We start from the raw sequence: 15,061 nt of genomic DNA, 5'->3' as shown, positions 1-15,061 counted from the left end.
AAATATAGTTAAATTTAAACTACATGTAATGATTACGTTAATACATATAAATAGGGATGAGAGATGAATGGAGTGAAAGTGTGAAAAGTGGTAGAATGTGACAAAGGAAAAAAAAAACAAAGAGAGTTTAGTGATGTAAATCAAGTTCATCCGGTATTAAGAAATAGGTGGTGTGAGTGCAACAAAAAAAAGAAGGAAATATATCATTAAAGTCTCAATACAACTTTGGTATATCTTTCACGTAAATAAGGCAAGGGGAGGAGACATCTATCATTTTATTTTTTTACTTTGAATATTTTTATTTGTTCATAATTATTTTTATCTCTATAAGTGAGGTGTCCCTAACCTCATTCTAATTTATATTTAGTTTTCGTTCCTATTTATTTATTTATATTCATCTCCAATTATGCACTAGTCATATTTATTCAATTTATATTTACTCTCATCTATTTATTTATATTTATCTCTAGTTATGTACTGGTCCTTTTTATTTATTTTAATTATTCATTGATCCTATCTATTTATTTATATAATTATATGGTTTAATATTGAAATAAAATTTATGATAAATAAAGATTTGATTATTGAAGTTGGAGGCATGACCTTGGAGATTTAAACGAGTTAGTATTACTCAAGATGAGATGTTCTTGAGTTACTTTGTTGGCCATGATCTCATTTATCCTGACTAGTCACTACAAAATTAATTAATATCTTTATAAAGTATAATAAAATCCAGTTTTATGGATTTGGGAGAATTTTCATTTTATTTGATCTTATTATGATATGTTGTATTTTTTTATGTGATATTTGTCTCACTTCCTTGTTTTATGATTGTGTGTGAAAAATCAATTTTTATAACCTTATCATAGATGGTTGCTCCCAACATGCATGATCCCGCCGACATTGTGGCTATTTTTCCGGGAAATGCATGGTAAACCAATGCAGTGAATAATTCAGTAACATTTCAGGGAATAGAAAACTCTACCATTACTTTTCTCTCTGCTCCAAACGCGCCGATTGTCATCGAAGGACAAATCGGAGTTACCTTCTATTTACCCCCAACCGTCCAAGTGAACTCTATCCATAACATTTTCCTTCCACCTATTTGAAAGCTAGTATATGAGGGGAAAACAATAAATAAATAACATTCCTCCATCTTCTAGTGTAGAAAATATAAAATGTACTAAACGGTATTGATATAAGATGCATGTAGTATTGTAAATATATACATACATATATATATATATATATATATATATATATATATATATATATATATATATATATATATATTAAGTATAATTAGATATCATTGTATAATTTTTACTCTAAATTTTATAAGTATATTGTAGAAAATAATAATAATAAATAAATGAATAAAAATTTCTTTTCTCTTCACATTAATCACTTTATAATTATTAACTTAACAAGGCATTGAGAAGGGAGTATATGGATATTGAAGGAAAGAAAGTACGATACTGAGAAAAGAAGAGAATATTGGAAAATGCATTGGTTGAAAAAAAAAAGAGTAAAATGAAAATAAGAAAGAAAAAAAAACTTGGTAATAAGGTTCCCATATTTAATTATATATCTATTTATTACTTAATATGAATTCATTTTATACAATCAATTATGCATTCTTGAGATGGCAAAGGCAATGTTTTCGGCACTTGAGAATATTATTTTTTTGACTGTGAGTCCACGCGTATACTTTAAAAATTTCTTTGACTTTTCTTTGAAAATTTCATTTCCTTCTCCAAACTATGGAAACTAGGAAAACACAAGAGGGAGGTAACACTGACCACTTTAATAGACTTGCGGTATAAAAATGGAATTAGAAATACGACATGATAATAGTTATAACTATGAGAAGCATAATTGCAAATAATTGTTATCGTAATGAAAGAGTAATAATGGTGGTTAAATTATAACTTAAATTATGTAGTGTAGATATTGTAGTTATGTCCATGATTGTAAGAAAAGAGATTAACTATTATAATAAAGTGGTGATGAAATAAAAAAGTGAAAAAATAGCTTTTTTTCTTTTAAACCAAAACTATAATTGAGTTATAAATGTTTTGAAATGAAATAAAAAACTAATTTAAATTTATTTTTGAAAAAAAAAATGATGGGGTTTTTTTTTATCAGTTATTTAGGAAGTTAAAATAATATATTTAAATTAAACTTAGACTTAATATATAATTTTTCATATAAATCCATTAGAGTTTTTTTTTACACATTACAAGATAATACGAGTGAGTTTTCCTTATTTCTATATACTTCCCTACATAATCTCATGTTACATGTAAATATAGCTGTCAAAATTGGTTGAAACCCGCGAGCCAACTCGGTTCGCCACGGGTTCGGACCGAATTGGGTTAGAATTTTTTTACAAATTTTAATACGAATTGATTTTTGACTCGGCTCACCTAGATCCCAGCTCATTCAGGTTGAACCCGTGGTGAGTTGGAGTGGTTCACCAGCCCGTAAATAAAGGACCACACAAGTATTTTTTATTAAGTTGGGTTTTGCATTTGAATCATGTTAGGTTATTTTTTTAGTTAACAAATAAATAATTTGTATTTTTGTGATTTTGGTTTGTATTTTGATTATATTAAAATTTATTTAAATTTTAATTAGAATTATAATTTAGTTTTGACTAAAAAAATTAAAAAATTGTATTTTTTAAAATTAAATGAATCTGTGAACCAACCCATTTAATCCACCAACCCGTGGTAGATCGAGTCATGTTCGAATTTTTTTTGCTTACTAATAAATGAACCGGATTAGATTGACTCAATTAAGTGATCAATCCGTGATGGATGAAGTCGAATCAGATTAAATTACCCGTTTTGACAATTCTACATATAAAAAAAATGAAATAACCGTACCCATATTAATCATCCACATCAGATACCCCTATTTTTATGTTTTGAGAAAAAAAAATATTAAAAATTGTAAATCCAGAAACGGGTTCAGAGGTTAAGTTATGGCTACCCACTCCTCTCAAGATCTACTAAAAATACATCCAATCACTTAAAAAAAAAAAAAAAAAACTAAAGTTAGTCTCGTTTATAATACAAAGAGATATGAAAAATACACTTTTTAAATCTATTATAACAGCTGGTCATTGACAAGTTTTCAAGTTAATTTAGAATAATTTGGTGTCACGAAGAAAAAAAAGGCCATGCTCGTATGAAAGAAAACTTTGTCTGAATTCAAGATAAGAACTCACTTTTAAATTTTGTTAAACTCAATCTTTCGGTCTGTGCATTAAGAAAACCAATTTAAACAGATTATTAGTTTTTTTTTCTTCATTTTTATTGGTAGAAAATTATTTGAAATTTCTTGTTTTCTCAATTTAAAAATCAAATTACTAAATATCTTTTTGGTATCATTTTTCTGGTTACTTTATAAACTAGGTCTTTAATTAGAACTACTAGGGTGCTTCATTAATGAATCAAAAGTGAATTTAGCATTAAAATTATTATCCAAACACCCAAATCGAGTTTTCAAATAATGCATTTAAATGTAATTTACGATAAAAAAAATCCTATTAATTTCATTAAAGCATCTTACAAACACTCTTCTTCATAATGAATCGATATTCTCTTCCCAAAAAAGATGCAGCTTACGTTGTTAGCAAGTTAGTGCATCGTTAGGCAAGGTAACCATAATACCTTCAACATGACTCGAACAACATAAAGATAATTCAACATAATAATATAATATTAAGAATCTAACTATACTTTTTTTTTTGTTTTTTTTTTTGCATTTTGGAGTTTCTTCATATCTTCCTTAGCGATCTTGTGAGTTGTCCTTGTATTAATAGTTAAAGAAACGAGTTTCCTGATGCAATAAAAAATGGGACAAATGAGCTGAATTTGTCTTATCAACAAACACTGAAACACCCCCAAAAAAAAATATAGATAACAGTGTACGAAAGTTTCTTCTTGCTTAAGAGAACAACCACAAATGTGAGATTCGTTAATCATGTTCGTTTCTTAAATACATAACATAGTTGGATATTACATTAGAACATGAACGAGCAAAACACTTTTCTTGTTTGAAATTGTTCCAATAACGCCGACCACTTTGAATGTTTTATATTTGTGACAGATCTGGTTGGTACAAAACACAGAACAAAATAAAAATTGGTAGGAATTGGATATGAAGATGGGAATCTGAAGTGAAGTTAAAGAATCAGAAATTGTATGCAAATTGACATGTTCCAACGGCTACGTGTGTGCAACTTGTGTAAGTAATGAATTTGAGACAGGATTCTACGAAAGTTCCATGCACTTGAAACCGCAGACTCGTGAATTATTCCACCATTTACATCTTTCCCGTGACTACAGTATTATAATAACTCAAAATCAGGGTTTGCTTTAAAAGATTGTCGCAGAGATGGTCTTGTCTAACTTTCCAACCTTCATGTAATTATGTCAACAAATTCATCTTTTTCAACTGCTGTCATTAGGTTAACACATTAATTAACTTAAAAAGGAATTCTCTACACCTTTAGTAGATAAATAATTGATATGTTGAGAAACAAATCAACTGGGTCTAACAGAAGACAAGTTAGTATAAGAAAATCTGATGAATTCAAAATTCAAATTTCCATTAACCACGGAGAAAAAAAAACACATTTTCCTCCAAACCATAATTAACTAAAAAATTGTAAATACGTCACTGGCTATTGATCATAGACGATTTGATCTAGATTTAGTTTTTAAACAAAACAAAAGTTATCTGATTCACTAGTTGGTGATTCTGACTCGCCTCAATTTTCCAGTTTAATCACCCAATATGGTAATTCACAGTAACGAATTTACACAAACAGTTCGATTGCAAAACATTGAACACTCTTCATATTTAGAAAATATGAGTTCACTAACGCCACCACGAATCAGCAAAAACCACAACCACTCTGTAACGTAAAAGAAGACAGAAAGAAAACAGGGTATGAAAAAATTGTGTATTATTTTGAATATAAGCCCTCGAGAAGAGAAAAGTCAGAATTAACAGCAATAAGAACAGAGGAAGCCCCTGTGATGAATTATTGTTCCTAATGAAGTAAGTAAGAACTAAATGGAAGAGTTGTTATTGGTGGTTTGGTTGAGTTGTTCATGTTGGAGAGCGTCTTCAAGCCAAAACCAGGATTCCTCCATCAACTCAGGGCTCAACCTGAACATCAAAACGCAAAACTCCATCTGAGTGAGTGCCCCATCTCCATCAAGATCCCCTTCCCTCATCATGCTCACAAGTTCATCTTCCTTCAAGTCCTGCAACCCCAAAAGTGCAGCTTTTTCCCTCAAACTCTCCAACGTGATCACCCCTTTTTCTTTGTCCACCAGAAGCTCAAACCCGTTGCAGAGCTCCTTCATAAGGCCCTCCCCACCAAGCTTGGTGGCCATCACAGGAAGCAGATCCTCGAAGCCGATTCCAGCCATTGTAAAGAAGAAGAGAATAATGGGTTGAATTGAGTTGAAGTGGAAGAATGTGATGTGAATTGTTGAAGAGAATAATGGGTTATTTATATATGTGTGTATTGAGACAGGGGAATGAGAAAAAAAAAAAGTGAAAAAGATGGGTTGAAGGAAGAAGAGGAAGAGATTTAAGCAATGATCCCTGTTTGGATGACAGCCTAGGAACAGAGAATTATTCGTTCATCGGCTTTGATTCTGCTCAAGGAACCGCGCTTCCTTCCCTGTTTCCTAGAACCTTAATTTTGGCTATTTCCGTCATTTCACTTTTCTTACCTTATCTTCTTTTCTAACTCCTCTCTTAATAATATAACCTTTCACATTTAATGCCATTGGATTTTTTAATTTCTAATCCCTCTTTATTACATTTGAGGTTCAAGATTTGGTTACATCAACTTAATAAAAATATTAAATTTTATCATTTTTTATAAATTTCTTACCTTTTTTTCATCAATACTCTCTCGTCTTGACATCTTTTTACGTAGAGAATCTACTGCATTTTTTTATATGATAAAGTGTCAAGTTTTTTTTTTCTTTTTTGTAATAATTTTTCCTTTATATAATAAAGTATCAATCTTTTCTCCGTCAAATACAACATGTGAAATTGAATATTTGAAATATCTTTGTTTTCTCGTTTTGATAAAAATGTTTAATCTTAAATATTTTATCACTTGATGTATTATGTGAAGATTTTTGTTTTCTGTCAAAATATTTAATATTTTTTATAATTTTACTCTATATAGGTTGAATTTTAATTTTTAAAAATCACTATTTTATACACTTGATTATTATAAGATAGATTTTCACTACCAAATATGCCGCTGAAATTGCTAAAATCAAATTACTCTCAGTCTCAAAGTTATTTTAGATTTTTCAGTTATTTTAGAATCCTCAGAATTATTCTGAAGTGAATTTTCATTTCGTTTAAACGGGAGTCACATCTTAACGAGAATTGCATTGGAGAAATGTTTTACATTTTCAAAGAAATGACTATTTTAACTTTTTTTGAATTTTTCAAAATTGACAAAAATAAAAATAAAACTTGAATAAAAGGCCGCCATAAAAAAAGAAAAAAGAAGAAATAGTTTATTTTTTTTATCGCATCAATCTCATTCGATAACAATTTTTTTTGTTAGTTTATCATATAGAAGATTTTATACTGAAAAATATATAGAAATATTTGTTCATTTGGAGTGAGAAGAATTTGAATTTATTTTATCTCACTTTTGTTAATTCTGTAAACAAAAAAGAGATATCGGGGTTAGATGCATATTCAGAAAAAAATAATATAATTTTCTAATTTTCAATTATCAGATGAATTAACCATTGAACTTCTTTTTTTTTATATTTGTAAGATAATAACTGCATCATTTTGTACAGAGTATTGTATTTGTAAGGTACGAGGAGGATCGGTAGAAAAATATAATATATTATTTATGGATGTAAAATCAATCCGTACCTAGTATTTGCAGATAAAATTTCTCACACAAAATGAATATTATAAATAGATACCTCTGGATAACGGATACAGATATTTTTAATGTTTGCATGTTAATAGGACGGATAGAAGTATCATAGTATCCGTATTCATGAATACTCGTACCCGCTATATTCTAATTTAAATAAATAAAATATAAAAAAGAATATGAAGTTATTTTTTTATCAATTCGTTTAAAAGAATTATTTTTTTGTACTTTATTTGAATTTATGATTAAAATATGTTGTTAAATATTTATTTTAATTTTTTTAAATACTTGCAAATATCTGTAAATATTAAATAATTATACGGATATTTACATAACAAATATCCGATAAAAATAAATATGAATACAAGACAAATATTTATCCGAAAAGTAAGGGGCGCCTCACTTACATTCCAATTTCTACATGAATAATTTATTTAGAATAAGAATAAAAGAAAATTGGTGGTTTTGAAGAGGAATTGGTTAGTTGGGGAATTTAATAGCTGGAGAGGGAAATAACGCAGGAATTAACGTGAAGAATTTGAGGAAGTTGTAGTTTAGCATTTGTTGCAGAGTTGACGTTGAGATTGTGAGATTGTGGTGAAAACAAAAGGCATAAGAGAGGGCTAAACCTAAAGAAAGAAGTTTGGGTCAAAATACAGAGGCTATGGTCACAAGTTTATGCAAGTGTCGAGAAATTGTGGTGTTTGGTTGGTTCCTGAGGACAGGGTCGGTGGATTCTATAACTGGAATTTGGAAAGCACCGTTAAGTTTCCCAACACTGCTTTTTCAACAAACCAACAAATAAACTGATGCTTTCAAAATTGGAACCTTCTTTCTAACTCTAAACTTCTCACTTCCAATTTACTTCTACTTCGCAACCTTCTAATATTATTTAACTTTAACCAACTTCTAATTATTTATAAATTGGCTTACTTTTAATTAAATTTTTATTTACAATACTTGTTTTAGAGTTTTTTAAATTAATTTTTACGGTGTGTTTAGGTAACAGAGTGAATTTAAGAGTAAAAAAAGGAAGAGAAATGAAGAGTACAAGTGGAAGAAAGTTTGAAAAGTTTTAAATTGAAGAAAAATATTGTAGAAAGCGTAGAGAAATAATAAAAATTATAAAAAAATTTCGGTGATTTGATTGTTATAATAAATTTTCAAAAATATATTTAATGAATTGATCAAATTATCTTTGTTGATAAAATCATTTGAATATTAATTTTATTTAATTTATTCTTTTAATATTTTTATTTTACTTTTTTATCTTATTATAGTATAAAACATACTGATTAATAAAATATTTAAATATCTATTTTATTTATTATTTTAATTATTTATTTATATAATATAAACCTATTCTAATAAAATAGTAAATTAATTCACTTCATCTACTTATTTTAATATGATTATATCAATAATATAAATAGCAAAAAGTTATCACATTTAAAATATTTAAACATATATTACTGTCATAGACGGTTAAATTTTCTGTGTAATTGATTCATCTCATATTCTCTTCGTAAATAGTTTCACTTTGTCGTGAAAAATAAATTATTTAATGTTTGATATTTCATTTGTTTTACTTTTTATTTTTATATGTCGCAATAAATAACGGAACCGTATAAATAAATAGAGAATTATTGTTAATCAATCTTATTTATTTTTTTATCATTTTTATACTTCTATAACCTTTCTTCTTCCTTTTTTTTTTGCTACACAACACTGTTTTTATATTTTTTTAATTATTTTGTTTGTTTTATATTTATGAAAGGCACTCACATCTTCGATATAATTTTTTATTATAATATTTATCTAATTTTTAAATAGTGTATTATTAATTACAATCAATCAAATAGTTTTATATTCTCACATGTGTATATTTATATTCTTTTTTAATATTTTTTTCCAAAAAAATTAATTAACTTTCAATTTTAAATGTTTAATTGATAGACCTTTTCATTTTGTATTTAATATAATATATTATTATTTTTTATTTTCTTTTATCCTTAATTTTTGTTTCATACGAAAATTTTTATTTTACTAAAACAATTTCATTATCTCTTAATAATTTGACTAAATTAATATTTTAAAAACATTCTTAGAATTTTAAGATAATTTTCATCTTATAACATCCTTAATTATGTATATGTTTGTGTGATTTGATTAAATGGTATATCAAATTGTTTTTATGATATACATTTAATTAATTTTACTCGTTTTTAATAATTTTATGGGTTAAATATATTTTTAGTCCTTCAATTTTTAGTGAAGATTAGAATTAGTCCTCTTGGAAAACTTAAACAAATTTAATCTTTCAACTCTGAAAATACGTGAATTTAGTCCTTTTAACAAAATCTTATAAGTTTATTTGACATTTCAAACACATTTCATTGTAGTTTTTAGTTTATTTACACCTTCTAACACATGTTCGTTTCAATGTTAGCGAAGAAACGTGTTTGAAATGTCAAATAAACTTAAAAAAATTAGGTTTAAAAGACTAAATTCATGCATTTTAAAGATAATTGACTAAATTGGTTTAAAGTGTTTTTATCATATAAAATGCTATTTTGTTAATTTTTTATATAATTGTTTTTAATTTCTAACTCATTTCATGAGTGTTACTTTATCATCACAATTACATAAAGACATCTTATTTACTATAATGCAATAACTTAATGTTTTTGTCTAAATCTTGTTTATCACCATTTAATATTGATTGAAGTTCAAAAGATGAAAAAATTATGCTAAAGTTCAATTATTATTAGTTTAATATCTATTTTATATGCGATTTCGTTAGGGATGACAACGGGGCGGTGACGAGTTTCGCTATCTCATACTCATCCTCGTTTCTGTAGAAAAAATTCATCTTCATTTCCATACCAAAAAATCCAATGGGTAGGGATGCAGTGGCGAAACTTGGACAAAAAATTTAGGGGCGCCAAATTAAATTTGTTACATATAATTTTTTTTAGTTTAGAATTTTTTTTTCATTTTTTTTCATTTCTTCCGCTTAAAACAAGCACACATAATAGTAGAATTCAAAAAAAATATGACTATCATTCGTTATTATATCATGCTATTATATTGTGATATAAACCATGAATACCATTTTGATAAGCCCTTCGTACCTCATCAATTTGATTTGGTGGGCATTGTCAAATTTGAGGACGTTTTTCCTGGAGTTCTAATGAATTGTTAAATTCATTATATGTAACCCTAGGAAATTTAGAGATTTGTTTTTCATTATCTTGAATTATTGGTTCTCATGAAATTTCTTAAGTTTAGTTAATGTAGATGCTTTTTTTTTTTCATTTTTATCACAAACCTTCCTCTTTCCAAAAAAAACCAATTCTTTTACTCTTTATCATAGTCTTTCTAATCTAAATTTATCACCTCTCACCTATTTAGAAAAAGAAAATTTGTATTCACAAATCACAATTATCACAATGCAAAACATAACAAAATTCATATAACTTTAATTAAATAAGCAACACTATATAAATTCAAAATTTTAAAAAAATTTATCATAGGCAGTAGAAAACATAAAATCCCTAAATTTCATAATTAAGGGTTATAATAATTTGGGAAAAATTATAATTAAGGTTCATACAAATTTCATAAAACAATCTCTAAAATCAAAATTAGGGTTTATACTCATTTGGAATAAACTTAATTTGGGAGAAACATCCTAAAAAGAATTGTAAATTTAACATATATAAATTATAATAAGATACTAACCTTGATATGTGAGAAATCATCGGAGAATTTATACTTCAATCTCAATCAATGTGTTCCCCAATCTCTATTTTCTAATCTATTTCTTTGTATTTATTTCTTTTCACACATTTTTATGATAATTTACATTATAGAAAGTTCTTATAGATAGAAAAAGAAATTCTAATCTCTTTTATAAATCAATATCTCCATTAAACTTTTTATTTTATCTTTTATTATAATTTTTCATAATATAAACTTAATATAAATAATAATATATAAATATAATTTTAAAAAATAAAAAAAAATATATAAAAAAAATAAATTTCAAAACTTTTTGGGGAGTCGTGGCTCCCCCCTAACATCGAGTAGGTCCGCCGTTGTAGGGATGTCAACGGGGTGGGTAGGGTACGAATAGTAACTCCCTCGTACCCTACCCGCTGGATAAATATTCGCCCCGTACCCGTACCCATATCCGTCGAGTATTCGTCATGCGAGTACCCGCCTATTTTTTCATATTCGCGGGTATCCACGGGTATCCGCAGGTATTTACAAAAATATTGAAAAAAACAAATATTTAATCATAACTAGTGCTCAGATCAACAAACCCACTTTCTTTGGTTGATTCCTGAAAAACAAACAAATAAAAAATCGCTAACAATTTATATTGTAATTTATTTTTGAATGAAATATTAAAAAAATTACTAACTTCATCCATGTCCACATCTTGCAACATTGTATAAAGTTTCATGTTGTCCAAATTTAATCTAGAAGAGCCTGAAAACGTAAGAAGTTCATTAAAAATTTATAACAATCACTTAATTAAAATATCTAAATAAAAATGTTAATTTCATTACCTTCCATGTTGGTCCATAACTAGTCTTGGAAACACATCAATGCCTCCCCAGTATCTAGAAGCAACTCCGATGTGGAGTAAGAATCCGACCACCATTACTGAATGAAGACTTATAATGTTTTTTACTAATATATATATATATATATATATATATATAGGAGGATATTTTTGTGAATTAAAGTTTAGCGGGTACGGGTATCCACGGGTACGGATACTATGATATCAGTACCCGCGCCGTTAACATGTGGGTATCAAAAATACCCGTACCTGCGGGTAGCGGGTATCCATTTTTAATATTCGTTTTCTACGCGTTGCGGGTTTTATCCGCGGATATCCGCGGGTACGAATTTTTTTGACATCCCTACCAATGGGTATCAAACTTTTGTCTCAACCCATCCCCATCCCCACCGAGTAACAAGTATAATCTCGTACTCATACCCGTACCCGTTTTATTACTACTTCAATATTAATTTTAATTAATTTTTATAAAATAGAAAAAAAATTACGGTAAAGGAACCATAATATTATCTAATATTAAATATTAGGAAGATGGTTGTTTCTTCAATATAAAATACTTTGAAATAAATTATAATTGTTTACATTTTATATTAGAATACCAAATAAAGTTTCATGATAAACAAAACATTTATTAAATTTGCAAACATGAATGAAACCTAGTTAATAAAATTTAAAAATGTTTTTAAAAAGGTATAAAAGGAAAACAAATATTCAAATTAAAATATATTTTAAATGTTTGTTTACTTCAATTTTTTAAATTCAAAAGAATCTATTTTTTATACACTAATAAAATTTATAATACATCACTTGATCAAAATGACACAAAGAACAAATAATAAAAGTTAAATATAGATTTTGTATCTTTTGAACTCCAATATATGTTGGATGGTGATAAAAAATATTCATGGAAATTACATTAAATTTTTATATTGTAATAAATAAAATTTATTTATACAATTATAGTGAAAAAATTACATTATGATTGATAATGAGTTAGAGAATATAAAATAATTAGATAAAATATATCGAAATATTATTCTACATGATGAAAATAAACAACAAATAAAAATATTAAAAAATTAATGTGTGTCTTATAAACAATTTGAGAGAATATTGAAAGAAATCGCACAAAGAAAAATAAATATATAATTAAAGGTATGATAAGATGAAAAATATATTGAAGATCTAAGAAAACTTTTCAAATATCAACATATATACTCAATTGTTGAGAAATAACAAAAAATGATTTAACGAAACAAAAAAGTTCTTCAAATAAAACAAAAAGTAATAATAATAAGTAATTTTTTTTATATTACCTAGTAAATGAGAGGTTTATGTTATTAAACACTTAAATTGAGAGTATTAAACATTCTCATGTATGAAAATATACAATAAATAAAAATATTCAAATGTGAGATATAAAAAAAATTTAATTGACGTACATCATTTTAACATAATTACTTAAAGTTTATGATAAAATGAAAAATATATTGGAGATGCGAATGAATTTAATGACAAACCAAATAATTAGAATATATATATATATATATACACGTTACTTAATTAATTATGAATATTTTAATAATTTAAACGGTAACAGAGATATGGCGGGATATATACATTCTCATACCCAATTGAAAAAGTCATGATTCTCCATACCCATACCTAGTCAATATGGAAATTTTTCGTCAAAACGGGAATGAGTTCAGACAATACGTACCAGGATAAATTTATTTGTCATCTCTAAATTTCGTTCAAGTAGTGTATTATGATTTTTATTAGTGTATAAAAAAAATATTTAGTTAGAATTTAGAGAAAAAAAATAGAAGGACATTTAAATATTTTATAACTTAGATACTCGTTTTTTTTTTATATAATTGTTTAAAACTATATTTTAATTTTATCAGTTTTATTTTATTAATATTTGTAATCTTAATAAATATTTTGAGTTTTACAAAATAAAAGATATATACGATTATAATTTATTTATAAATATTTACATTAAAAAATAAAAATATATTAAATATTTGATGATACACTTTTTCTTTATCATATTTTTTATTTTTTAAAAAAATAATTAATTAATATTAAAATCGTTCATCCATATCTATCTCCCATACTAATTTGAACTACGATAAATAAATTTATCTTTTATGAAACTTGCAATATGGAAATCGATTTGTATCAAATCTTAATAAGGTTTAAATCATGTTATTATGTATAAAAATTCTTTTTATTTTTAAATACTTTTTAGAATATTCTTTCAATAAAACAAGCATGCCTGTTTTTTTTTCTTGAATGCACGCATGGATCAATCACCATCCTAGTAGTCTTATTTATTTAAGAATTCATCAAATTGCATCTTACAGCATACCATAATTATTCTATCAATAATAACTTTCAATTAAAAAAAATTACTTAAAACTTCATATTAGATGAAAATTTACTTTTTACCAAGATCGTGTTTACAAAAGTTTATATTAATTTAAATTATTTTATAGTTTATTCATATAGATAAAATTTTATGAAATGTCTATTTTTAAAAATATTCTAAAATGTGATTTACTTATTACTTTCTTATCGTTATTATTTTTTATAAATTTGAAACACATTCTATGTATATATTTTGTATAAAGTTAGTAACTGATACAATTAAGTAAAGTTAATTGATACATCTAATATAATTAAGAGATATTTTGTGAAGATCTTTTCTATTTGCGAATTCGGCCCTTTCTAATTTTTCAAAAGACTAGAATAATACATTAAGATTTAAGAGGAAGATAAAAAATAATTTTACAAATGTCCCCATGAACAAAAGGAGGGGCATCAACAAATTTCCTGCACACATTCATGCTTAAAATATTCACAAACTAATTTTACTATGAAGTTTACAGCTTTATCTTTGCAACAAATATTTTCACATTGCATATGTGCTATGGTGTATTCTGATAAAAGAATTGTCTAAGAGAAAACTCATCAATAAAAATAACATAATTCTCAAATAATTTTTTCGATAAAAAAAAAGATGAATATTAGACTTTGCTCAAATATAATAAAGTTGCATTATAATATAAGCAATGCATATTACAAATAAATAAGAAATAAAATCATTAGGAGAATATATTTGAAAGATTAAAATATTAAATATTATGTTAAATATTTTAATATCAAGAATGAGATTAATGCATTAATACAAAGTGCTTTTCCCAATTTATTTTTTAAAATAACGTAAAATTCTTCTTTTTAATTTGCAGTAGAATGACTTGTCTGAGAGTATTTTCTCAAATAGTAAAATATATTTTTTGACTAAATACTAACGAACAGACACAACCCTTGTTTTTAATTATTGCAAGTGACATTTTTTTCCATCAACAACTCCAAATAATATAAAAGAAAAAAAAAAGACAACTTTTTATATACAATATAAAAATGATCATAACTAGACTACAATGACAACAAAATTGTTCATCTTTAGTTTTATTTTTATTTCAGTATCCCATGAACTTGGTGGAATA

General features: G+C 26.0%; 1 protein-coding gene across 1 annotated transcript; it reads right to left on the bottom strand.

The window, feature by feature from the left end:
• Positions 1-4,810: 4,810 nt before the first annotated feature.
• LOC114168861 (calcium-binding protein KRP1-like) lies at positions 4,811-5,716 on the bottom strand. Its single transcript, XM_028053829.1, has one exon. The coding sequence runs from the start codon at positions 5,451-5,453 to the stop codon at positions 5,088-5,090; it is 366 nt and encodes a 121-aa protein (XP_027909630.1). The 5' UTR covers positions 5,454-5,716; the 3' UTR covers positions 4,811-5,087.
• Between the last annotated feature and the right edge of the window lie 9,345 nt (positions 5,717-15,061).

Source organism: Vigna unguiculata, chromosome 11, assembly GCF_004118075.2.
Source record: "Vigna unguiculata cultivar IT97K-499-35 chromosome 11, ASM411807v1, whole genome shotgun sequence".
In the NCBI taxonomy this organism is placed as follows: Eukaryota; Viridiplantae; Streptophyta; class Magnoliopsida; order Fabales; family Fabaceae; genus Vigna; species Vigna unguiculata.
Note: the sequence above shows the minus strand (reverse complement) of the source record. Positions and strands in the feature narration are given on the sequence as shown.

Bases quoted from the DNA above. Each gene is read 5' to 3' on its own strand.
- LOC114168861 (XM_028053829.1), bottom strand. From the start codon at position 5,453: ATGGCTGGAATCGGCTTCGAGGATCTGCTTCCTGTGATGGCCACCAAG.